The 27740-nt window shown below is 42.6% G+C and overlaps 1 protein-coding gene across 3 annotated transcripts in view; it reads left to right on the forward strand.

The window, feature by feature from the left end:
- Positions 1 to 23167, forward strand: part of STXBP6 (syntaxin binding protein 6) — a 246261-nt gene extending 223094 nt beyond the window's left edge. For 2 of the 3 annotated variants that reach the window (XM_090270177.1, XM_090270176.1), the window contains exons 5-6: positions 14604 to 14761; positions 15679 to 16109. In XM_090270177.1, coding sequence (XP_090126303.1) covers positions 14604 to 14761; positions 15679 to 15948 — 428 coding nt within the window. In that variant the 3' untranslated portion in view covers positions 15949 to 16109. Of the gene's footprint in view, positions 1 to 14603; positions 14762 to 15678; positions 16110 to 20950 lie in introns of those variants that run through there. The other variant, XM_090270178.1, reaches the window with a different exon arrangement.
- Positions 23168 to 27740: the final 4573 nt, after the last annotated feature.

Genomic DNA, 27740 nt, shown 5'->3' on the forward strand with positions numbered 1-27740 from the left:
ACACCAATACCTAAGTGCTAGGTTTGCATTTGAGTACTAATATTGCAAAATTGTAATAATTTCTTGTTGCTAATTGAACAACTTGGCATGGATTGTAAAGGTAGGACCATTGTATACATATAAAGCATTTTTATGTATACGGTAGTAATAATATACCCTGGCTGGTTTGGCTCAGTGGATTGAGCGTCGGCCTGCGAGCTAAGTGTCGCCGGTTCGATCTTCCAGTCAGGGCACATCAGAGAAGGAAAACTCTGACTCCAAAAAACCTCCGCTGCCTTGCGGCATACCTCTTCAGGGGAAAGGCTAAGGGAGTAAACCCCGACAGAAAATCCGGAGCCGGAGTCCCTAAGGCGGTTTGAAGTTGTAGTCAACACCGGCAACTCCTGCGGCGCACCTGAAGCCAAGCTGTATTGACTCCGTCTTTCCCTTGGACCCTTCAGCTGCGAAGAGAGGGGGGGTCTGCTGCATGGGCAACAGCAGACCCTCCATATCACCCTGCCCAGGCTCTGTAGCTTCAGCTTCACTGGAGAGGACACTCCAGCGTCATCGCAAGATGTCGATTCAACACGGGAGGAGACAGATACCGTGTCACTCCCGAGTCGGACTGCACAGCCATTCTTGGCGGTGCAGATAGACTCTTAAGAAGCTACACCATCGTCTCTCGAGACGGACGGCTGCCGACGACGACGACGACGACGACGACGACTAATATTGCAAAAAACAATTAAGTGCTATTACTAATGTTTGGTTGGACACCCTTAGGGACAGAGCTGGACATAGTGCTCCTTGTCAAGCTTTTTATTTACATTGAATTTATTTATCATATGCTGTACTCTACCTAGAGTAAGAAACTCATAAAATGAACAATTTTCTAAAATTTGTCAAATAAAACAATGAGGCGGGAGATAGAGATTGGAGTCTGGGGGTGGAGGGGTGGGCAGGGTGGTAGGTGGGTAGCTTGGCAAATAGATCTAGAAGGCTCTTCTTTAGTTGGTTTTGCTATAATGGGTGAGCCAACAGGGGCTGAGGCAAGGAGGGGGCATGATCAAGTCAGTAGTACAGAAAGAGGATTATGTCTTAGAGAACTGTGACCAGTGGCACGCAAACCAGCAGGCTGCTGTGGTGGTCCAGTAAGCCCTGGCAGGGACTAGAAAGAGAATCGAAGGCTGACAGAAGAGCCCTTGCTGAGACAAACGCCCTGTGCTACACGAACACCTGGCTGTGGGGTATGACAGAGAGGTTACAATTAAAGGTGGATTGAGCGCAGGACACTGGGTGGACAGAGGGCCATTAACACAGGAAATTCAGGAGGAGGAGGTCAGATGGAGGGTGGGAGGGAAACAGTGGGTTAACATTAAGGTAAAATTTGAGAAGCAGGCAAGTATAGTCAGTGTCTAGCCCATGTTTATTTTACAATAAATGTGCAGAATGAATCAGATAGTACTAATAATACAGTATGTATTGAGCTCATACTCCATTACTAACACTATGCTAAGTATATATTTTATTTCATTCTCACAATAAAGTTAATGAAAAGTAGGGACTGTTTTTATCACCATTGTGCCAATGAGAAAGCAAAGGCTCATAGCAATTACATACATCCAAAGACAGGGAACAAAATCCATTTTACTGAAGTTAGAGGCACTCAACGTTTTCTACCTCAGAACAAGGTTCACTCTCTCGAGTTGCATTTCAGCCACGCTCCTGAGAGCCTGTCTTCTCTGAACAAAACAAAGCAAAAAGGGGTTTCCTTGAGTTCATTCTGCTGATGCTCCATAACTCTTCTAAGAGCATTTTCATATGACCAAGTTTAATGAGTGCTAAAGGACTGCTGAATTTCTCCACATATCCTGAATTCAGGTGTTTCAAGGATGTGAATAGAATCCTAAATGTTTGACCCTTGCTATTGGGCATACTGGGACTGTGAATCTGAGAAGAGTAGGAACTCACAGGCTTCCATAGGACAGGAAGGGAGCACGGGCTTTCTCCTGTGTCCATAGCTGTGACTTGAAAACAGGCTCAATTACCTTAACATCGCCCCCAGAATAAAGAATGGTCCGTTCTTCTTCCTTTGGTAATGTCAGCAATAGATAACTCCAAGGTCTATTTCAAACAGGCTTTTGAGTTTATGGGTTTACAAAGTACTCCCGAGCTCTGAGTCCATTTTCCTTTGCCATCCAGCTGCAGGCAACAAACAAGCTTTATGGTCCCTGAAATTAGCCACCAACTTGAGACAAAAGATAATTCTGGAATTGCCATTCAGCATGCTATATCTGTTCTGCTGCTTCTAGAAAGCAAGCCTTTTTAATGTAATTACATGACTTGTCCTTCTATTACTAAATTGATGAGGACAGCCTGGATTTATTTATTTTTCTTTAACTTCAAAGTCAGTATTGTTTATTGTAGCATTTTCCTCAGTAGATTCTGTGCACAAGAACCTTCTAAATAAATATCTTTGGGAAATTCTGCTAGCAGATCTCTCCTGCTTCTACCCCTACCTGATTTTGATAGAATTTACATTAGCATACTAAAGGTTTTCCAAAGTTCTGCAATAAAGGAGCCAGGTAAATCAGTATTTCACAAAGTTGTTTTGCAATAGAATTGTGTTTTTTTATGTAGGACTTTTTTAAGCCACACAACCACTTTGGGAAATACTGATATTGTTGTTCAGAGCTTTGGGGTCAACTCTGAGCTTCTATGTATTTGACTTTTTTAGACTCCACATATAAGTTAGATCATGTACTTTTTTCTTTGTGTGCGTGGTTCCCATGGGCAGGGATGTGGGGAAATAGACAGATGTTGGTCCAAGGGTACACAGTTGAAATTATATAGGATGAGTAAGTGGAGATCTAAAGCACAGCCTGATGACTATAGTTAATAATACTGTATTGAACACTGGAAATTTGCTAAAAGAGTAGATTTCAGGTACTCTCACCACACACATACACACACAAAAGGCAACGCTGATAAGATGGATATGTTAATTAGTTTGGTTGTACTAATCATTTTAGTAGGCAGTATATATACATCAAATCATCATGTTGTAAACTTTAAATATATACAATATTTACTTTAAAAATAATTAAAAGTGCTTTAGGGTCAAGGTCTGGGTGATCATGGAAGCTCCTTCAGCTCCCTGGGTAAGAATATATTCCTTTGAGGAAGCTGACAATTACTACAGCACCTGCACAGGGTAGACAGTCAGTGAATAGTAGCTATTCTCTGAGTGACTGGTGGATCGCGCTGCATCTGTACCCAACACTGGGTAACAACTAACTCTTCTTTCTAGAGAGGCTTGTTGTAACATAACCTGGATGTGTAACAGAGTTTACTTACTCGTCAGTACCACAAAAGCACAAATGAAACTTTATATTTTGAAAGAATCTTCATCTTACAAGGGGATCCTAGGGGTTGTCCAACATTGAAGTGCAGCAGTGTGATTAGTATGGATTAGTCAATGTAGTGTTGAAAGAGCTTGGACATCTACCCGTGCTCACAGATCATTAACGGAGTCTGTGAGTTAAGAGCCAATGTGTTTCACTGGATAGGCCTTTGCATTCAACCCCTGTTTGTAGAAGTAAAAGTTAATATCATTACTATTATTTCAGTTATTATTCATTTGTAAAATGTTTAGTGCAAGTCACAGTACTAAGCAGGAACTCCTTGGAAGCATTATGACTCCCATTCTACTGAATTACCACCGGTGGGGGTGGAAGTGGGGACTCACTCAAGAGCAGAATAGTGTGTAAATGGTTCAGAGTGACTTTAGATCTAAGAAGAGATCCCACCTTCAGGGAGTCAAGTTTTCATGAGACTTTTCTTTTGCGAGTATGTCCTCTAGTGGTAGATCCTCTAGTGGTAGAGACACTGAGCAAGATGAAGATTGGAAATAGAAAATGGAAAGGAAAATCTTGGTTGAATCCCATAGATTTGCATCCAGTAAACTTAATTTAAATATCACTAATACTGTCCCAAACTTAAGTGTACCTTATGTCTAACCACAAAATGGTTTTGTTAAGAAAAATAATACATAGATGAGAATAGAATAGGGACTATTTAATCTACTCAAAAATAGATGATTATTATTGAACACTTTGGATGTATGATATGATAGTTACTAATGTTTCTGACCTATTAACAGATTTAATATAATAGATCTTCCTGCCAATTTTTGAGTTTATTGTATTAGAGCCCAAATTAACTTTACACACACACACACACACACACACACACACTTTTTTTACATAAATGGTTTTCCTCTAAGTTTGGATAAATGGGACTTATTGAACAGGTATTCCTAAATGGTTAATTGATTACAAAATAGAAATAGTCCAAGCAAGACTATTCACAGATTTTATTTTAAAAGAGTGCTCTGAGGTGAGCATGCTTACTCAGCACTGAGTCCTCGTCGGCAGCCATCCGTCTCGAGAGACGATGGTGTAGCTTCTTAAGAGTCTATCTGCACCGCTGAGAATGGCTGTGCAGTCCGACTCGGGAGTGACACGGTATCTGTCTCCTCCTGTGTTGAATCGACATCTTGCGATGACGCTGGAGTGTCCTCTCCAGTGAAGCTGAAGCTACAGAGCCTGGGCAGGGTGATATGGAGGGTCTGCTGTTGCCCATGCAGCAGACCCCCCCTCTCTTCGCAGCTGAAGGGTCCAAGGGAAAGACGGAGTCAATACAGCTTGGCTTCAGGTGCGCCGCAGGAGTTGCCGGTGTTGACTACAACGTCAAACCGCCTTAGGGACTCCGGCTCCGGATTTTCTGTCGGGGTTTACTCCCTTAGCCTTTCCCCTGAAGAGGTATGCCGCAAGGCAGCAGAGGTTTTTTGGGGTCAGAGTTTTCCTTCTCTGATATGCCCTGACTGGAAGATCGAACCAGCGACACTTAGCTCGCAGGCCGACGCTCAATCCACTGAGCTAAACCAGCCAGGGCTTAGTATAGATTGGTATATTGATCATTTATTTTTATATGATTTTTTCCACTATCTTTTTCTCAAACAAGATGTGTATTTTACATTTCAAATATCTATATATGTATTTGATACAGAAAGTAGCTGCTGAAATTCTATTTCAGTTGCCTCTTTACTAGTTACAGAATTAGTAATTTTGATTGCCAAGCTACAACCTGAAGTCCAGGACAATCAAAAGAAATTATGTTGGTCTTTGAGCTATTGGAGTATTTTGTGTACCTTTAAAGATCTTTCCTCTTTTTTCTGTTCTATTCTTACTCATCAATATACTTTACACTTTTCACTAATTTTTCTATACAGTTAAATTTTTAATGTGATTTTAAACAATAACTGATACAATACTAAAAGCTTTATCTCAAGTTGCTCTCAGTCTTCTAAATCACTTCACAAAAAAAAAATGTCAGCATATACATTTTTTAAAGCGCATATTGAATGGAACTGATGTCAATGCAACATCAATAAAGTAAGAATGGTCTCTGCTGTAGTCTCCAGAGGCTACAATTCAAAAGGTAGTTGACTTTATTTGTCGTGGTTGACAGCCTCTTTCCAGACTGCATGAATAAATTTGAGTATTAATAGGCTTATGTCTCTTTAGAGAAAATTACTGTTCTATCTGCCTTGGGAGACTGTTTTATTTCCAGATCTAACTCAACACATTATGATGGGCCCCAACTTTTGAGTCAGGCATCCTATATATAAATCATACTCATTGATTTAATGAGTATATCTTCAGCTCCCTGTCTAAGCAACACACTGAGCTACACACAGCAGGTATAAAAGATATCTTAGAAATGTCTTCTGTGAGCCTCATGACACTTAGCCCTGAGATAGGAGGGAAGAGAGGGAGACATACAATGGAATTGGGTGATATTGTGCCACTTTTCTATAGTTTTTAGGGAGCAGGTGTGGTCTTCGGGAGGTGGAGGGACAGGTGTCCATTGAGCACTACAGGCACTTTGTATACATCTTCGTCTTAGTTTCCACAACAGCCACATGAGGTGCATGGCATGATGCTCATTTAACAGATGAGGAAATTAAAAATCAGAAGTTAAATACTCATTTCAAAGTCATTCTGCCACTTGTGTCAACATCACAGTGCCTGGCACATATGCACTCAAATGAATAGTTCTGAATATTGAATGAATCTTTCAAGGAAACGATTTTCAGCATCCATCAGGACACTCAAAAGTGTTGTGTTCTTTAAACCAGCAGTTTTATTTTTAGGAATTATCAAAGATGGGGGCAAAGATTTTGTGCGTGTGTGTGTATAAGTGCAAGAAGATAACTGCAGCCTCATTTTAAAAACTAAGACTTTGGGAAACACACCAAATGTCTAAAGGAGTAATTGTTTTGAATAAATTACAATAATTTAATGAAGCCATTATAAACAGTATTTTCAAATAATTTTTCATAACATGGGAAAGTACCCACACTGGGCTATATAACTAAATATATGAGGGGGGACCCAAAGAATAGAATTTATTTATAAAAAAATCTTTATTTATTCTTACCTGTTTAAACTTCAGTCATCTTCAAAGTACTCTCCACTTGATGCAATACACCTATAGAGACATTTTTCAACTGCTCAAAACAATTTTTGAATTCATCAATTCTGATGCCTTTTCATGCTTCTGCCATTTTTTTTTTTTTAACCTCTTCCACATCGGCAAAACATTGCCCTTTGAGGACTTTTTCATCCAGGGAAACAAAAAAAAAGTCACTTGGGGAAAGATCAGGTAAATAGGGATGGTGGGGCAGAGACGGGGTTATACTGTTTTTGGTTTGCACTTGTAAATTACCACACATCATGAAATGGGCAAATGCATAGAAAGAGTCTTCAAAAAAATTCACTGAAGCCAAACGCAGCTTCTCACAACAACGCCAGCTGGTACACTGATACAGATGGGTTCCTAGAACACTCACCAAGTGGAGGAAGCCTGTACTACAAGGGGCCCGCCCTCCAGAAGTGAATTCCAGTTTGGGGGAGGATCCTCCCTCACATAGAGTGTGGTTTCAACCATGTTTCAGAAAATCATAAGCAGAAAAATTACTACAATAAAATATACCACAAATATAAATTATGGTTATCTCTAAGTAGTTGAATATTACATGATTTTATTGCCTTTTTGTAATGTGTATTCTAAATTTTCTGCAGTTTTTTTAACTTATAATAAGGACAGGATGTTTTGTTTTATATTATTTTAAGAAATACATTAAGAACTACTACACTGAAGTCTTATTGCATATAGTTAATGCAAACTGTGTCATTAATCTCAGTACAAGAAAATTCCAGTAGAGAGCCAGTTAACACAATGAGTAAGAGAATTGGTTCTGGAGCTGGACTTCCTGGATTCAAAACTTAGCTCTGCTATTCATTTATTGTGTAATTCCTGGCATGTTGTTAAACCTGTCTCTTTATATTGCTGCTTCCACCTATAAAAATGGGATTAAAAAAAATGATATGCCCATCACATAACGTTATTATAAAGAGCAGATTTTTTTAAATGCCTAGAAATAGTAAGTGTTCAGGCAACTGTCAATTTTGCATTGGATTTATTAAGCTCTTTAACTTCTGTTACTTTTATACTTTTCATTTGTTTATTTTCAGGCTAGTAACAACAAATTTTTTGTGAACTTCCTCTTTTGCTATAGCAAAAACGTTTCCTTTTTTGATTTTTGTTGTTGATTTAATTCATTAAATTCCTGGAACAATGACTAAAGGATATAGTTAACTTCATTAGACAAAGACGAAACCCTTAGTCATTTGACAAATTTAGACTTTCAGGACCTAGTTAGATCATGTGACAGCATCAGTTATGTGTCCAACTCTCTGCTAGGGCACAAAGAAATCATAAGAGACTTCTGGCCAAGATGGAGGCATAGGCAGACATCCTGCATCTTCCTCCACAACTAAGAAGGAATACAGTAATCTCTCACTTATCGCAGGTATTATGTTCTAGACCCCACCCCACACCCCCGCGATAGGTGAAAATACACGAAATAGGAACCTTACATTTATTTTAGTATTTATATATTTATTTAAGGCTTTAGAAACCCTTCCAACACACTTATAAACTGGTCCCAGTCCCTTATTAACCTTTCCCAATCCCTATGAACCTTTTCCACACTTTTATAAACACTACTTATGTTCTTAAACATATTCTACACTCTTAAACCTACATAACCTTAACAACATATGTTTACAGTACCACAAAATCCTGCAATATAGCAAAAAATCCATGATGAATAATTATATATAATATTTTTTTAAATCCCGCAATACACTGAGGCCGCAATAAGGGAACCGTGATATAGAGAGAGACTACTGTACAACTAACTCAAAACTAGAAACAACCGGAAGTTCCAGAAAGTCAAACTGCACGGAAGTCCAACAAACAAAAATATAAAGAAATACTCATCCAGACAAGCAGGAGGGGCGGAGCCGAGGCGGAGAGGACACAGTGTGGTGGTGGCGGCAGCAGCAGAAGTGGCTGGCCAGTGGAAAGCACAGTTACATGTTTTAAAAAGTCAGGAGGGACACCTGGGGAGTGTTCCCAGCTCCTCACCAGACCGCACAACTCACGGTACCAGCACCGGGGAAAATCAAGCCTCATTGCTTTTGACTGCGCAAACCAGTAGGGGTTGGGGTGGAGGCAGAAACTGCCAGTCTCTCAGGAGAGTCTGCTTGTTTAAAGGACCCCCACAGTCCTAGAACATCTGCAGACCCATGCACTCTGGGAACAACAGCCAGGGCAACAGCTAAAGAGGCACCAGTCCCATACAGAAGTGGAAGAAGTGCCTGGAAAAGGGGTAAGTGCTGGGCAAGCAGCATTATTCCCTCTCAGACCCCTCCCCCACATACAGCGCCACAATGTGGTGAAACAGGTCGCCCTGTACTGATGAATCCCTAAAGCTCTACCCCTACAACGTAACAGGAGAGACAGCTCTACCTAAGACACAGAGGCAAACACACACAGGAGACTTCCAGCCAAGATGGAGACCTAGACTGACATGCTCCATCTCCCTCCACAACTTAGAAGGAATACAACTACCGCAAAACCAGAAATAACCAGAAGTTCCAGAAAATAAATGGAAGTCCAATGTATGAAGTTATGAAGAAGTGGTGCTTGTCCAGACGGGTAGGAGGGGTGAAGCCAGGGTGGAGAGGTTAAGCTGTGCTGGTGGCGGCATCTGCAGCGACGGTGGCAGGACAGCGGTAAGCACAGACACCTGTATTTAAGGGGAGGCAAGAAGTGCCTGGGGAACACCCTTGGCTGCAGACCAGATCCATCAGCGTGCGATTCCAGTGCTGGGGAAGACAGACCCCCATTACATTAGACTGTGAGGCCCAGAGGTGGTGGGGACAGAGGAGGAGGCTCCCAGTCTCTCAGCGGAGAGTGAACAGCAGAAGTTCATCTTGGACCCCCACCCCCACACAGAATGCCACAGCATGGTGAGAAGGGCCGCTCAGTTGTGATGAGTGCACGGGGCTCTGTCCCCTATAGCGTAGGAGGTATGACAGCCCTGCCCAGGAAGCAAAAGTAAACAGAAAACTGTCAGGATGGCACAGATCATGATAGAGATCCCAGTGACACAGCTGACCAAATAGCAAATATCTAATCTCACAAAGCAGCAGATAGGAAATCTTTCTGAGGCACAGTTTAGAACTTTGGTTATAAAAATGCTTACAGACCTAACAGCAGATCTTAAACAAGACAGGAAGGAATGAAGGCTAGTCCTGCTGAAATGAATAAAAACACATACGAAACTAGTCCTGAGGGAAAGAAAACCAGGGATCGAATCAACAAACCAGAACATAGGGAAGGAACAGTCAACCAGTGCAGAAAGAGGAAACGAAAAGTGAGGAAAATGAGGAGAATCTCAGAAACCCATGGGACAGCTATAAGAGGGCCAACATCTGAATCATAGGGTTGCCAGAAGGTGAAGAAGAAGAACTAAAAATTGAAAAATTATGTGAAAAAATAATGAAGCAGAACTTCCCTAACTTGAGGAAGGCAATAGACTTACAGGTCCAGGAAACACAGAGAGTTCCAAAAAAACTGGATCCAGGGAGAATCACACCAAGACACATTATAATCAAAATGTCAAAAATTAAAGATAAAGAGAGAATCTTAAAAGAAGCAAAAGAGAAGAAGAGGATTACATACAAAGGAGTCCCAATAAGACTTTCACCTGATTTCTCAAAAGAAACTCTGCAGGCAAGAAGGGATTGGCAAGAAATATTCAAAGTAATGAAAAGCAAAAACCTACAACCATGATTACTCTATCCAGCGAAGCTATCATTCAGAACAGAAGGGCAGGGAAAGTTCTTCCAGGACAAAGTAAAACTGAAGGAGTTCACAAAGTAAAACTGAAGGAGTTCATCAGCCCCAAACCACTGTTATATTAAATGTTAAAGGGACTTGTTTAGGAGAAAGAAGATCAAAACTATCAACATTAAAATGAAAAGTGTATCACAGCAACCAACAACAGAAGCTAGGGAACTGAAACAAAGGCAAACTAAATAGGCAACGAGAATGAGAGAAGAATTATAGGTATGGGGAACATTATGGGGGGAGGTCAGCAGGGAGGGGGAAGGGAGGGAAGGGAGGGAGATGGTACAGGAATTAAGAAGCATAGTAGGAGGGAGTGGAGTAGACAGGAAGATGTTGAGAAGAACTATATGCACAACCAATGGGCATGGATAAGGGGGGGGCAAATGGAGGGGGTGGTCACTGGATGGAGGGGAACAAAGGGAAAAGAAATTGTGACAATTGTAACAGCATAATCAATAAAGTGTATTTTTTTTAAGTCACTGATTTGTCCAAGAAATAAAGATATTTTCCTACTGAAAAAAGAAAATCATAAGAAGGATGATTTATACTTTCTGCCTCTAAGTCAGCCAACATTTAAGTGTCTACTGTGTGCCATGTATTGGGAATCAGAAGTGAGAAATATACAGTTTCCACCCTCAAGGAGCTCACACTAGATATCCAACAATTAGATGCAGGAAAATTAATACACTATTTGAAATAGATAATGTGTATGTTGGGAGCAGCAGGGGAAAGAATGGGCTGAACATGACAAGGTTTCTAGGAAAGAGGTCTGAAGTATGTTGAAGCATTTAGAAGTAATTGGGAAGGCCAAGATGAGAAGCAGAGTTCCAGACAAAGGTGGCAGTAACAACAAAGTCATAGAGTAAAAGAAACATGACACATTTATGAAAATTTATGCAAGGCATAGAGTTAGAAAATGCTAGGTAGGAGGGAAAATGGACGGGGATCCAAGAGATGAGCTGAGAGAAAGAAGCAGAGCACAAGTCTCAGTTTTATCTTGAAGTAGAAGAGAAGTGGTAACAGATTTGCCTTTGTAAAAATGTACTATAAAAGTGTGGAAGATGGGCCAGAAAAGGTGTGTGAACAGTTAGACAGAAGGCTGTCACTATAACTCTAAAGGTAAGAGGAACTGGATCACTATAGAGATCATGAGAATGGTAGCAAGCAGAGAGCCGTGTAGGAGGTGACCTTTAGTTGTATGGGGTAACAATGAGGGAGGAATCTGGACTAGACGCCCAGACTTCTGAATTAAGGACCTGGGTGGATAGTGGGGTTAGTCACTGAGCAGGAAATCCCAAAGGAAAAGTGAATGTGAAGGGAAAGATAATAGGGTCAGGTTGAGACATATTGATTTCAAGATGACTTTGGCTCACTCACCTGCAGTTGTTCAGTAAGAAAACATAAGGGTCTGGAGCTCAGCAGCACAATCTAGCTAAAGATAAAAATGTGGCCATTGAAGCCATGCACTGAGTGAAATTGTTCCAGGGAGTGTCTGTAGAGCGCATAAGAGAAGATGGCCAAGGACAGAACCTTGGAATTACAGCATTGGCAAAAACAATCCCAGAGAGAAGAAAATAAGCAAGGAGACCCAGGGCAAGAGGAGAAAATTCAAGATTTAGGGGATGGTCAGTAAAGTCAAGTGGGGTCCTCAGGGAATTCATAATTCAGCTGGGAAGTTACTGTATCTACAGGTGAAGAAATGAAGTAGAAAAGTTGCTCATAACTGTACTTAATTACGCACCCAAGAAGGACATAGACAGTTTTCCCAGACTTGAGGGGAAGAAAAGAATGGAATTGCCCTTAAGGTGATAGGACTTCACTGGGCCTGAAGTATGGATAGAATTGAAACCAGGAAAGGTCATTTCTACTAAGACAACAGGATTTGTTCAAATCCATCCTCATGCCTGAAAATAACTGAAGGTGGATTTTCTATCAATAGTGGTCATCGGTGTCATCTTTGAATAGTAAAGAAAGCATTTTATTTCCTCTTTTAGTCATAACATTTGGTTCTCTTTTTAGTTATAATGACTATTGGTTAGATCGTATATAAAAGAGGGTGCAGTGTTACCTGACATCGTATATGAGATTAACTTTATGGAAGTCATGACAAGAAAGCGATGTGGCTTGTGCATAGCAGGATCATTTCAGAAACACAGATATGTCTGAACTTTGAAAATATCATGAGGCTCAATTCCAATGGGAAGAGACAAGTCCTGGTTATATACCTTCTTAATTTTATGAAAGCTAATTCTAAAATCCCTTTGCTTTAATGCAGTTATTCCTAGTTATGAAGTTGCAGATTCTTGGCCCCATCTTTCCCCTGACCTCTTGTGACTAAGCTGTGGGTATATGGAAGGAAACAGAACAGGAGATTTTCCTGTGCCCTCACCCACTCCTCTTCACCTTCCAGTCTTTTCTCCATCTTCCCACTCCACCCCATTGCCCTCTCCCCTCTTGAGAACACTTGACTTGCAATGCAACATAGGCCATAAGTCTTCATTTACTAAGAGGAATGCCTTAAGGGCAGAAACAGTCAAGCATTACCTTGGGAAATAACCTGTCAAAACCTATCTATTGTGCTTGTCTGCTTACAATTCTGGCATAGTGATTGCTTCCCAGGACCAACACCATATCTGCAAAGAGGAAGGTGCAGAATAAGGAAAAGTATTAGAAAACCTTGTTCCAGTGCTGGCCATGTCCCATCCCTGGTGACATGATCTTGTGAAAGCCACTTAACCTCAACTAGTCTCAGCCTTCTCATAGAATTTTTGTGACAGTCAAATGAGATGAGACTTGTAACGGAGATTTATTATTGCAAAATGCTATTAAAATGTTAGGCAGTGATGATAGACTGGCATCATAGTATGAGTATGATGTAAATGCAAAAGGGGACCAAGATTTCTCCTCCTAGATCTGTTCTGAAGATCTAGACCTTCCATTCCAGCTCTGGCATTCGACCAGGTTTCTCCAGAGCCTCATCTCCTCTCGTCCCTGTTAATCTGTGCCAATTTATCTTGGTTCATTGCAGTGCTTGATGCAGCTGAGTAATACTAAGTTAACCCCGTTCTTCCTTTAGTGCAAAGTGAAAGCCCTTGAAATCCCCCCCAAAAGAAGAAAAATGGTAAACAATTTATGAAGTGCTTCCTCTGGGAAAAGCACTTTCTTTGCCTGAGATTCTTTTCCATAAACCACAGACTGTTCCCACAGAGGAGAAATTAGTAAGCCTTTGCAGCTGAGACCAGAGGAAATTACATTTCTATTAAAAGCTGTCTGTGGCTAGATGTATCCATCCCAGGTACAAAGTTAAATGATGTAATAAACTTATTCAAAGACATAAAGCTATTACATTAAATGCCATGAAATATCTTCCACTCAATGTTAACAAAATACAGCAATTAATTCCCTTCTGTTGTCATTTTGCAAAATGCTTGTTCTCAGTGGGTTGTGCATCGTCCAGCTTTCACTGTTGAATTCTGTTTCCCAGTCCTGGCGAGTGGGATGTCAGGGATGCCTGACCCTTTGAAACATGATGGCTTCCAGCTTCCTCAATGTCGTCACTCGTGAATCTGGGAGTGTTAAGTGTCTTCTCATGCTGGTTCACTGTGTTCCACCTGCTGCCTGAGTGTGGTGCCAGGGCACCATATTTCATATACTAGAGATTAGAGGCAAGGAGACCCTGGCAGCCAAGACACAGCTCAGGACTCAAGGTTGGGCGGTGACACATCTACTCCAGACTTTGAGATTGATTCAGAGCTTCTTACATGGAGCCATACACTTAGGGATGAGGGGTAAAATGGAAGGGAAGAGCTGAAAGGAAGACAGAGCATTATATCTGGAAAAGTTCTGTGCCCCCAGTTTTTCTGAGGTTTTTCACCTAAAGCCCTGGTCAAAAGCAAAGGCACAAAAGATCCAGATATGTCTCATTAAACTTGCCTAATTCTCTGAACTTGTCAGGATTCCCTTTTTCATTTGCAAGTCAAATCCTAAATCCAAGTGGACCCAGTTCTTGGAGCTTCCCCAAACAGAATGCCGGGAAAGCAGAAATGAGTGGCGTATTGGTGATGGGGGTGTGAGAGAAGTTTTCAGCCTTTGCCCAGGTCCTGCAGTCAAGAGGTGTTTTTCCTGCAAGTGAGTCGGTCAGCCCCAATCAGAAGAAATGTTGACTTGTTTCCTAGACCCAGAGGCCTTTCTGTAGTGTGACCTGCCTTTCTCTCACAGGGTGCTCATCCCTGGCAGGGGTCTGCCACTGTAGGTCAGCCAAGCCAGCTCCTGATGCCCTTGCTGTCTCTCTCCAGGAAACAGCATCCTCCACTCAGCAGCCGACAGTGTGACCAGTGCCGTACAGAAAGCGAGCCAGGCCTTGAACGAGCGCGGGGAGCGGTTAGGCCGAGCGGAGGAGAAGACAGAGGACATGAAGAACAGCGCCCAGCAGTTTGCAGAAACTGCCCACAAGGTGGGTCCTGCAGATGGCAGAGATCTCAGCTCTGAACCATCAGGGGGCTTTGGTGTCAAGAAATGTTATTTCAGTTTGTCTCCCATGGTGGCAGATACAAAATCAGGCCTTCCCCCACTTTTGCAATTTCCGTCTGCTGCTTATTAAGTACCAAAGTCCCAAAAGATTCCTCCCTGTCCCTGTTTCTTTGGATATCTCCCTATCCCTGACCTTGGACCTTTGAGAAATGTGGACCAGCTTTAATGCCTGCCCAGAAGTTTAGGGTTCAAGTCTCAGGGAACAGTGTCAGGGAGTGGGGAAGAGGTCAGGTCCAGAATATCCCTCCTCCCTTGGCCAGTGCTTAAAAGAGGACTCAGGGCTGCTTTTGCTTACTTTTCCTTGCTGTCTCTTTCCGGTCGTGAGCTTAGCATCCTGTGTTCTTATCTTTTCATCGTATGAAAATCAAGCTGTGGTCCTAGGGCACAGTGTATCTCAGGGCTAGTCTCCCTCAGCAAGAGTTGTGGCCGTCCAGGGCTGACCTGACCAGTGCAGAGCTGCCCGCAAGATCCTCTCCCACCTCTGAGCCCAGAAAAAAAAGCATTTCCCATGTGACTGTGATGGTGGGTACACACAGCCACATTCACACAGTCGCTAAGAATGTGCCTTTCAGAGGGGGCGGAATGAGTGTTTATTGGCAACCAGCTATCTAAAGGAGTCACAAACCAAAGGACAGAGAGTCCCTGTTGGTCAGGTGATAAAGAGGATTTACTGCTGTTCCTGTGCTTTAGATCAAAGGGCAGTTCTTCTCTGGCTAGTGACTCGAATTTAGGTTTCCAGAAACAGCTTCCGCTGATAACCGCTAACATCTCAGACTCCTGATCTGGCCCTACAGATACGCCTTTCAGGTGACCTTTGTGGGGAAATTTTTGCTTCAACAGAAAACCCCACTTTTGCTGAGGAAACAAGATTGGACAACCTGGAAAAGAAGAAGAAAAATCGCCGCAGCTGAGCTCAGGCTCAGGGCTCAGGCTCGGGCCAGACTGCAGATCGATTCCAAGTGGATGCTTCCGGCCTTCCCTTCCTGTACCCCCTCTGCACAAACTTGTCTCATTGTGCCAACAGTTCTCTGCCGTGCAGGGCCTTATTGCACTGCTGCTTCAGGAGCCCCTTTGGGATTCCCTGGAGGGGAGTTGGCCAGATCTGCCTAAAAATGCAGGCCATCCTGCTGGAGGCCAGAGCCCCAGCTTCCCATGGTTGTCGCAGAGGGAGCAAGCTCGGATTTACCGTTCTCCTGTCCCTTGGTCCCTTCTCCAGCCTTCATGATACAGCTATAACAATGAGAAGGACATGCTAGGATTCCAGCCCCTGCTTCATTATAACAGCAGCATTAGTAATTTAATGGGGGGTGGACAGAGGAAGTCTGGGGAAACATTTAAAGTGTTGATTTGGGGAAGAGAAGGCTGAAGGGAGTAATTTGTGATTGTCTTCCAGTCTGGGAAGGGTGATAGTACAGGCAATTCTCTTTTAGACCTTTCTATTCTGTCCACACAGAATAGAGCAATCAATAGTGCACTGATAAAATTCTGCTAAAACAGGAGCTTTGGTTAATGATTAAACCATGAACCAGGTTACCAAGGAAGTCTGTGAAATCACTCTTCCTAAGGTGGAGTAGACAATACCTGGAGGTCATCCATGTGGGTGTCCCCCTCAGAGGAACTTTGACAAACACTGGACTGGACAACCTAACCAGATGGCCAGAATTCTTGGCCCTGCTCACCCTGTTTCCCTGATACTGTGGCCAAGTTTGCTAAGTCGTTGGAAAGGCAGTATGGTATGGTAGTTAACCCCTTGTGTTTGATTTACCATCTCAGTGATTTACTCATTAGTGACCTCAGGCATGTGCTTCATTTCTCTAAACTCCAGTTTCCTCATCAGTAAAACATAGCTAATTTCTATAGTACCTATCTCCCAGGGCATTGAGAGAATTGAATGCATTCAGGCCTATAAATCTATTAGCACAGTACCTGGCACATATAAATCTAAATTAATGTTAGTTATAATTATGTCCATAAGAATTGTTTCTACTGAACCTACCCTATTTGGCCACATAATGAGCACATGGGGCAGGGAGTTAGAAATGGGCTTGAGGATCCTAACACAGGGATGGGAGGATGGAGGGGAAGATGTTATGCCCTCCAAAGGCAGGTGGAAGGGCCTCCTGTTCAATGCTGATGCTTTCTTAACACAGAGCAGCCCTCGAAAGAGGATCCATCAGAACAGAAACAGATTAGTCCACCAAAAGCAAAAGGGCTTCTGGCTTTGACCACTATAGGAGGATCACTGGAGCCAGTGGGACCCATCCTGTGGCTGTTCTGGGGGGGCGGGGGGGCTGCTAGTGTCTATTGAGGGAGTGTGATGGATTCACTATGGGAGCCGAGTTGCCATTTTTTAAAAATTGGGACATGTACATATGAATCGCCAGCACTGCCAGTATTCCTCACGAGGATATTGACCTCTTTAGATAAAGTGTAGCTATTTTCTCAGAGACTGGGACTCCCTCACCATGAAGATGTTGTTTCCCAGGCTGCTGGTGAAGAGAGAGTTCAGAGATGGAGGCCAGACTTCCCACCTCCAGGACAAACGTGGCTGTGCTGACTCATATAGAGTGGGCTGCGTTCGCAAGTCAAGACTCTGCACACATTAGAACCCTGAGCAGAGAGCGCCAATTCGTGTTTCCTGGTTGAACAAGGGCATGCAACTCTAGTTGAAGCATATGACCCACCTTTCTAGATTGCAGGAGAAAAGCATCTCTGGCTTACTAATTTTCCCCAGTACTCCTGCAGTACCCAAGTATGTCAGAGAGTGGGTCACCTTTGCATGACTCTGCCATGAAGACATGTGGGTGTCTGTCTTCTATAGAGCAGATGGAAAATGCTCCTACACTCCTCACCCCTAGCTTGGTTCAGCCTGGCTTGAGGAAGCATGTGGTTCCTTCCTGAGCTGAGGGCTTGGCACAGGCTCAGCCCTTAGGAAAGTGTAGCTCAGCCACAAAGGAGACCTGCTCACTTTCTCCTGTGCCAAAAGCACAGCGTAGCAGTGTGGGCAGCCCTCTGAGGCCCGCCACGGGCAGTGAGTCAGCAGGCGACAGCGGGGCCCACCCTAGGCAGCCTCAGATGCCATTTCTCCAAGACAGGAATGGTGATCTGCCCTGTTTTCCACAAGCCCACATTTGTGGAGGAGAGAGTGGCAAGTAGCATCTCACTGGCAGGGAGTAGCTGCCTCTGTCCTTACTCTGTGTACTTCCTTTGGGTCTCTGAGCCAGAAGGGACTTCAAAAGCCCAGGCCTCTTTAAGAATACTCCAGTATGAGTAATGATTTATTATTATTATTATTAGTAGTAGTAGTAGTAGTAGTAGTATTTATTATTATTAGAAAGCTCTCTGTCACGTATTAATAAAACAAAATATATCCAAAGGAAATTTTAAACTCCTCTTGTATAGGAACTCTGATTTCTAAATTGATTCATAGCATTTGAGTTGGAGATGATATTTATAGACATGAGATACAGAGCAGTTATGACTTTAGAGCTGAAGGTCACCTAACAGATTTGTGGCAGGGAAGCAACAGTACCCTGCCATCCATATTCTGAGCTCCTAGCTCCCAAGGAATTAAAAACCTAGGTAGCATGGAAATGATGCCGCTTTCTGACTTCCTAAATACCTCAAATAGCAGAATGTCCAATCCAGTCGTATTTCTGCAAAGCTGAGCTGGCCACACCCCACCTGGCTGGGATTCCCCGCGTGTGGGTCCAGGCTCCCTACAGCCGTAACCAGGGCCTGGCGTGGGCAGCGGCACCGTGGCTGCTGAGCGTCAGCGATGGGGTGAGTGGGCACAAGCTCACTGGTGGCAGGTTAACAGCTGCACAGATAACAGGATAGCGGCACTGAGCAAATACTTATGAATGTTACTCATTGTGCACAACACTTAACAGCTCTGTGTTTATTTGAATGGTCCACATTGCTAAATAACGTATAAAAACTAGAAGACAGAACAAGAGGTGCGGCCATCTGGCAGAGGGGCTCAGAGCATGGCCGGGGAGTGGGATAGATCGGAGGGAGAGCCCTGTCTCTGCTGTTTCCATCCCCCTTGTTTCCCAGAAACCGTTTGAGGTCAGGAGTGATAAGCCACCCCCATCCTCCATGACAGAAGCCCACAGCACTCAGTACACAGCCTCCGGGGCACACTCAGGACTTCACAAACACCGTCTGACGGTGGACTGTCAGCGCTGCAGAAGGCCTGGGGAGGACTTCACCTAGGCTGTCTTCAGCAGAAGAGGCTCCGGAGCTCCTTCATCTGAGGTTTCCCAAGCGGAGATTAGTTGAGCAACACGAGGGCTCGGCTCACAGTCCCCTCTCTGTCCCATGCTGACTTGGCCCGGGTGCATCAGCTGCAAGTAAAATGTTGGTGCTGCTCTTGCAGGTGGCCGAGCTGAGGTGGTGGCCCCAGGTCACAACTTCTTTGTTGGAGGCATCAAGAAGGGGAAGCAGAGCCCAGATTGCACTGGGGAATGAATCCTCAAAGTGCCCTGGTATGGCACAGAGCACCTCTGGGTGGAAGCAAGGGACTCCCCTCACTCCTTTTTCTGGGGCCAGGAGTCTGGTCACAGCACAGGTGACAGGCCTTTCTACAAGGTTACTGCCTACATGGAACCACCTGCTCTTGGCTCAGAAACATTCTCAATCCCAGAACCTGCCACCTATCCTTGTCACTCCAGCCCCAAACTCGGGGATTCATCCCTAATACCAGACTCTGGATGTCTGAAGAATTACGGTTCCACCTCAATTCTGCTTTCTGGGCTCCTTGGAAAGAATCTGGCTAAGGAGAACAATGTCAGATTTAATTTTATGTTCTGTACCTGCGTATATTTCCTTAAATATATCATTAAGGGCTCCAGCTGGGCCAAGGAAGATATTGAATGATACAGTGGTATTTGGTATTCCAATGTTATAAAGATTAACATTTCAATAAACCACATTTCTCAAAACCAGGGGATTGTTACGGATGGGAGAGAGAGACCTGAGTCAGGAGGCCTTTTTCCCCCACCTCACTTCTTATCTTGCCGCAAGAGATGAATTCAAGCAAGAGACCAACACATGGTGGAAAGGAGACAGTTTGCTTATGCACTTGAGCAAAAACTCAACCCAACTATTGGGGTTCAGGTGTTATATACCTCAGCTGGCTTCTGGAGGTACCCCTTCTCGACAGCTACAGAAGCTTTCTTTCTCAGTAAAAGCTCCTTGTCTTGGTGAAATTGTTACAGAGGACCCTTTCCCAGTACAGAATCTCAAGGATAACCCCCTTCCTCCTGCTTGTGATGTTCAGGACACCTGACAGTCTTAGTGAGACTGTTACAGAAGCTTACAGAAGCCCTCCTTCTTAGTACAGTCTCAAGGGCTTCCCTTTCTCACATGCTATTTCGCTAGTAAGGCTCGGGACACCCAGCAATCTTATCAAACTGAGCTCAGGACTGCTGAGTTAATTGGTGAGACATGTCTTCCTTTTGCTTCTAGCCTTCTTTATTAGATTGTAATGGCAAAGGCCCTGCCTTTATTTCCCCTCTGGCCATTCATTCCTAGCTGTTACCTAACAGGATGAGTAGTAAATCAAGGTCTGAACTTGGTCTATCATTCAGCCCCAACACGGTTTAATCAAATCCTTTGGACATGACGCAATGTCCAGGTTGGATATTGAATGGATTATTGAAAATTGTTTCTCTACCATTGTTGATTTTTAATACTGTAGGGGAAGTTAATAAATACTTACATTTGAAGAATATTGAGTTTCCTGGATAGCTAGTAACTTGGAGCCCAGAGGTCTTCGTTCTTCTGTTCTGAGCTGTTCCAAGGGCAGGTCCCTCATTCTGCCTGTGCATTGGCTTTTCCATTTGCTTCTTTGGTGGAATGAGAGGACACCACATAGCACTCTCCCCCTCCTGGACACGTACACTAGCAAAACTACTGTGAGGAGCAGTTAAAAATGAGGTGCTTGCTCCATGGATGATTTGGGGAAATGTGGCACATTTACTAAATGCCACTCTGCATAGTAATGGTGATCTGCCCCAGCAAGCAGAATCTCAGTGCAGCTTCTCATTGGGGACATCCTCCCGCCACCTAATAACACCTTCCTTTCCTCATGCCTCTCTCTCCCTAGCTTGCCATGAAGCACAAGTGTTGAGAAACCGCCTCTCCTGGTGACCCTCTTGAGAGACATGGAAGAGTCTGTTCAGCAGTTTTTACAAGAATTCCGGACCTCCACTTGCTTCTTTTTTCCAATGATATATGGACATTTAGGGTTTTTGTTTTGATACGTTCATCTGTTTTTCTGTTAATATGAAAAAGATGTGGTGTTTATACATCTTGCTAAGAATGCTGCAATAGCAACAGCTTCCTTCTGTTTCTGGTTTTTTCCACTGTGTGTATGTGTGTGTGTATTTTCCCTGTTTTTACCAGTTTTTTATTGTGGTAGTTTGAATATGAAATTTGGACCAAATAATACACTGAGCTGGGCCTACACTGCGATCATGTACATTTTTTTCTGATATTAAGCAGGAAGACATTTTAATATGGTGACATCAGATGTTATTTTTCCTGGTTGGAAATAAAAGGCAAGCAGTGATTGGTTTCTCTCAGTCTCCCAGCTACTCTTAATTTGAAAGTTAAGATTCTATTCTATATCCTGAGAAATAAATCTGTATTACGGATAACAATTAGATTTATCAGGGGAAAGAGCAGTCTTTAGGTTTTGCTTTCTATGTAATAATCTTTTGCATGAGCCATCTCTAGCATTCAAAACAACAACTCAGAATCACAGATAGAAATCTCCTTTCTGACCTGCAGTCTAAATACTTGTTTCTATCTGATTATTTGATATTATCATATGAAGGATAAAAAAATTGAGATTAGAGACCTAAGAAAAAGCCTATTTAAAAACCTCTGTGCATTTATGGCTGCTTCTTTCTTTTGTCATTGTCCCAAATTCCAGTAGCTGATATTGAAAAGAACTTGGATTTTTATCAGGAATTGATTTGTCCAGATAAAGGTCTGTGTGACTGATAATGTGAAAACATACTGCATTTAAAATCTTTTTTACTTTTCTTTTTTCAAAGTCATGTCTATTTTAGAGATACCCTCACCATGTTCTCAGGAAATGGCTTTCAGTTTCCTGGTATCTGATTTTTGGAAGTTGTGATGTTGTTATTGCTGTCTGTTTATTTAATGTAATTTCAAGTGTGGGTTTCTTGACAAATTGTATTTCATGGCAATTGCCGCTTGCCAGGTCTGACATAAAACAGCACAGTCATGAAGCCTTTTCATTGCAGTCAGACCGAAAAACGTTGGTTCACACATGTGATTTTGTATTACTCGAGATAGCACTGGCTTTAGAGTCTGGGAGTTTGTTTCTTAGAGGGTTAAAATGCTAAACATAAAAGCCATGCTTTGTCTTCTCGAAACAGGAGGCAAGCTGTACATTCAGACACGTTGCCAGCCTCCCACTGCAGCACATCGATTTTTAAGCTGCCTGAATCTTCGGAACTCTTTTTGTCTCTTCCTATCCACGGAGTCAGTGGAGTCCACATGTATTGTCGCCTCTTACATAGCAGTATAAGATGACTTTTGGATTATTTATGCTGGTTTAAATAGCTTAAATTCTCCTGATAGAGCATTCCCAGAGAGATAGAAAGTTGGGCTATTGGGGAAAAAAGAATTATCTTAGGCAGTATGTATCAAAAGGGAAATGAGATTTCCAGAGACAAATTTCCGAATCCTCAAAGGGAGATGATTCAGTCCTAGAAAACTGTAAAATTTATATGCCAAACTATGTAAGTTTATTATAATATTTTGTACTCTTCTTTTGGTGTCTAAAAAGTTTAAAGAAACAAGAAACTTTCTATCTGATGAGTACCATTACAAGCATTTATAATTTCTAAGGCAAGCCCAAAATATCACTCCAAATAGATTTTGTTTGCAGACCTCATTTCAGAACATGTACCCATGCTCACACACACGCACATTAATCTCCCCAAACTGAAGTCTTAGCTTCAGAGGTAGATAGTTGGTATAAATAATTGAAAGGGTAACTCTAAAACCCCTGACAATAGACCAAACTCAAAAATACAATTTGTTGCCAACTCTCTAACAACAGCGCAGAGCTGCTTCTCAAGTAGCAGAGGATGAGGTCATAAGCATACTGTGAAATTTGAGATTCTTCATCTCTGGTTGAATTTTGATAGTTACTCTTCCTAAATATAAGTGTTCCATATCTTTCCCCACTCTCTGTTTATCCTTTTAGACTTAAGTCTTATTGGAAATAGCCTGGCTTAGAAGAAGACCTATCTGAGTAAGCTTCCTCTATTGACTTGCTTTGGGGGGGTGGCATGCCCTTGACCTCCCATGTCAAAGTCAGACATAGGGCTTCGTGCCACAGAGGCCAGCACAGTAATCCCTGTCCTCAACCTCCTGAACTCCTTCACAGGAGCCCTGCGATGCCTCACATGAAGTTCTTTGCTATCCTTTTGTAGAAGGTGCTGCAATACAAAATATTAATAAAATCTAACCTAGAGGAAATTGCTAAAATGACTCATTTTATTTGGGACCAATTCATTTGGTTGAGCTTGCTAGAAGACATTTAATTTGTTTCATTTCTGCATTTCACTATATGTTTTCAGGATACTGTGTTTTTGTGAAGGACTTCTTAAATTGTATTGACAACGCATAAAGAAAAGAAATTTCCCAATGTTATTACTTCCTGGAATATAGCCGTAGTCTTCTTCACTAGTATTATTAGATATCTGTGTGCAGGAAGTATACAGTTATTCAGGTTAATGTTTCATATTAAAGAATGTATTTGTAAAATGTAACAGGATCAGTAGTTAACATTTTTTAAACTCTGAAAAAATAAAGATTATGTGTTAGACTTCAAATTACAGTGAAATCTGTCTTGATACTACTTTTGTGGCTAGCAAAGGTTGTGCACTTATGTAAAAATATTTACAGAATGTCTTTAATGATACATTAAAGATAGATTTCTTTTAATCTTTAGAATTGTGCCACCGCTGATGTCTGTTGTACAGTTAATTATTCAGAAGTTCTCTAAGATGTCATATAATTTTTGTTTCTCACAGAGACAAGTAACACCTGCTCATGATTCACTATTACAGCAAACTCTGATTTTGTCATTAAATATTTTAACTCTGTGATGAAAGTTTGTTTTTTTCAGTTATTTGTAATATCTATAAAAATACTATCAAATAGGTGGGCATCATTGCACTTTTGATGCTAATGGGAAGATCTTGTGTGCCTACAGGAGACCAAAGAACTAGGATTAGTTTTATGATAAAGTTGCATAGCATTATGATGATGAGATTCTATTCAACAAAAGTTAAATATTTTTTATTCTCATAGGCAAAGCAATTAAGCCAATTAATAGTTACCTTTGTGCTGATGTTACTGGTGTGCACAAGTCAAGTACTTATTATGACCTGCACCCACATTCAGGAGATTGGTTTCATGCCGATTAAACTGGAAAGATGATTTGATCAAATTATGTCAATTTATTTTAATGGAAAAGTCAATGCAACTTATTGCATCACCCCATTTGTTTTCAAGGGAACCGACTTAGGTGACTACCATAGCATAATAGCCATCTCTGCGTTTCATGACCACTCCACAACACAGTCAGGACTTTGAAATATTTCCTGGGAAGACTACAAGTAGAAGAGAAAACTGCAGTCTCCACTTTTCAGAGAAAAAAGAAACGGATAGATGGTTGAACTAGATGAGGACCCAGCCATAAGTTAATTATGTACTTAAAGGCACCAGTTCTTGTGAACTAATTATAAAACAACTGCCTTGCAACGGTGATCTTTTTTCTTAATATAGTTTTTATTTGTTAGTAAATTACACCACAACAAAATCTCAAACTTTATGGGAGGATTAACATGATTAGTGTTTTTAGAAAAATCCGTGGTGCCTTTTCCCCTTGCTGTCAATGAGAAAACTATTGACATCATAATCATTCCCCTGCCTAAACAAGCAGATTAAGGGGGAGGGTGGGATCAAAGGAGAGGGAAAAGAAAAATATAGTAATTATATTTAATTATTTATCGCGGATTTTTTGCGGATTTTGCGGTACAGTATTCCCTCACTTATTGTGGGTATTACGGTCTAGACCACACCACAAAGTAGGAACCTTAGAGTAAAATATATTTTTAAAAATCCCGCAATACAGTGAGGCCACAATAAGTGAACCGCAACATACAGAGGGACTTCTGTACTGTATACGTATGTTATTAAAGTTACATAGGTTTAAGAGTGTAGAATAAATGTAAAGTTCCTACTTCGTGGGGGAGGGGTATGTCTGGAACGTAATACCTGCAATAAGTGAGGGAATACTGTACCAGAGATAAATTTCAAACAGAAATGGAAAGGTTTGAGTTTTATTGTTGTCAAACCCCAATATTTGAGTCTGTCTACTTACATGCACCAGCTGAAAGAAATACACAAACAGGTGTTTGCAGTGAAGGAAGGAAGTAGTTTATGATAGAATTGGCTGATCCAGATTATGGGCAAATTCCTGCACTGAAGGACTGGACTCTCTGATGGTGTGTAGATTTAAGACTATAGAGGGCAAAATCACAAGACACCATGGGTTAAGGGTACCAGGTCGTGTTAGGAGCTGATTGGTCCAGGGTGACATAGGGTAATAAATAATTTATCCAGGTCTTGAGGACAGTTCTGAGGTCAGCTCAAGAGTCCCTCTGTCTAATTTCATGAAAAAGTTGCCAGGGAAGTCCACCGTAGGGTTCAGGAGCTGAAACAAAACATAGGTCAAGATGTTACCTTTAGCCTGCCAGATGTCCAGACCTTGTCCTTGTGACCATAAGTCAGGTCCAGGCTATTGTCTTCTGCAGCCTCAGTAAGGATTATCAATGGGAAAGACTAGGACTATGAGGTGTGATGAAGCATTGGCGGGGGGGTGAGGGGATGATTCTTAAAGTTACAGTCACAAATCAAAATCATGAGGACCCTCAGTTTCACTATTTCCTGTGGATACTGTTCTGTGTGCCTCTTCACCTGCCGTGGCCCACACCTGGGTGGTAGCTGGGCAAATGCTGCATGTTCATGTGAGCATGCACACAGCTGTCATCAAGAAAAGGGCTATGACATCTTTTTGCCCATCTGGATAGGGCTGGGAAAATGACAGGATTTCCACAGGTCAATAAAACTGGGAAGTGCAACAGGTAGGCCATTATCGAGCATGAGAAATGTAAAGACTTGAGACATGAGACTCTCCTGACTCAAAGCTCCTGGAACTCTTAGACTTTCCTAAGCATTGGAAGTGGGAAAAGGTGTCTTTTGTTATGTTCATGAGTTGGCTTTTGGAAAGTACAACCAACCACAGGATTAGAGGGTTGGAACTTTCAGCCCCAGAACCCCCACATCTCTAGGGAAGGAAGAGGGCCTGGAGGATGAATCAATTGGCAATGCCCAATGATGAATCACTCATGGCCATGTAACAAAGCCTCCATAAAAACTGGAGAGGATGAAGTTTGGGGAACTTCTGAGTTGGTGAGCATGTGGAGATGCAGGGAGAGTGGTGTGCCTGGAGAGGGCATGGAAGCACCTTGCCCTTTCTTCATACCTTGCCCTGTGCACCTCTTCCATCTGGCTTTCCTGAGTTATAACCTCTTACAATAGACCAGTGATGTAGTAAGTAACATCTCTCTCTGAGTTTTGTGAGCCTTTCTAGCAAATTAATCGAACCCCAGGATAGGGTTGTAGTATTGCTAGTGGAAATAAGAGTCCTTCACAAGTGGTGAGAAAGCATTTTGGGGACTCACGCATAGGAGGATGTGAGCAGCTATGTCAGGGTTTATTGGAGCAAAAACAAAGGACTACCCCCAGTGGCCTGATGTCTCACCCCCAACCAGCCCTGTCTCACTGTGGAAAAAGTCCAGCCACTGGCACCTCAGTCCTGCACCTGAGCCAAGACCCAAAGATGCAGAACTTCTCTGTGTCTCATTTCCCCTTCTGCATGTCCGCCACCAAGGCCTGAAGGCGAGGCACAGAGGCTGAGATCAGTGCTGCCCTGGGCCTGCGCGTCAGCCCGCACTTGGGCCCACGCTGCTACCAGGTCCTCATGGCAGCTATGGAGAGAGACTGCATAAACAAACGAGCCTTGGGCCTTTGTTGAGCTTTGATTATATTACCTTGGGCTTGAGAAGGGGTAAGCTTTCTCTCAAACTAACCAATCTTCTTCCTTATTCTTCATAGGTTTGCACTGAGCCCTCCTCCTTCCCGAACACTTTCTTGGATCTTCTGGGGTTTTATGCCCTTATTTTATCCATTCTTCTCCCAGATTTTCCCAGGCTAGACTCCTCCACTTCATGTCACCATTTTGGCTCCTACTATAGTTTTGCCTTGTCATCTGGCTTCTGCTGAGTGCGTACTTTCCTCCTCTTGTGCCATCTTGGCTTCTACAGTGCATACGCTCAACGAAGGAATTTCTCCTGCAGTTTTATCCCTTCCCCCACTAATCCAGGCTAACAGGCCAGTGGTCCTCCAGGGAGATTAGAAAGCAGTTCTTTGTGCCCACTTTGGGATTAAGTCCCTTCAGAGGAGGTTACAGCTGTGCCCTGGGGAGCCTGTGAAGCTGCAGCTTCCTAGTTAGTCTTAATGACTGATTCCATCTGCTCTCTTCCTTTATTAGTAACTAACTAGCTACCTACATGAATAGTAGGAACCTCTTATTTATAGCCAGTCAGTCAAAAGTCCAGATGATGACCTGGATTTGTGATTGTCATTCTGAGTTGGGGGGGCTTGTTGGGACCCCCAATTTCTGGCTAGTTAGTCAGAAGCACAGGCCACCTGGGCTTGAGTCTGGCATCTGGAATGTATATTGGAGGGCGGGGTGATTTCGTAGGACTAAACCCTTAACCTGT

Source organism: Furipterus horrens, unplaced genomic scaffold, assembly GCF_987537825.1.
Source record: "Furipterus horrens unplaced genomic scaffold, mFurHor1.1.pri manual_scaffold_3, whole genome shotgun sequence".
In the NCBI taxonomy this organism is placed as follows: Eukaryota; Metazoa; Chordata; class Mammalia; order Chiroptera; family Furipteridae; genus Furipterus; species Furipterus horrens.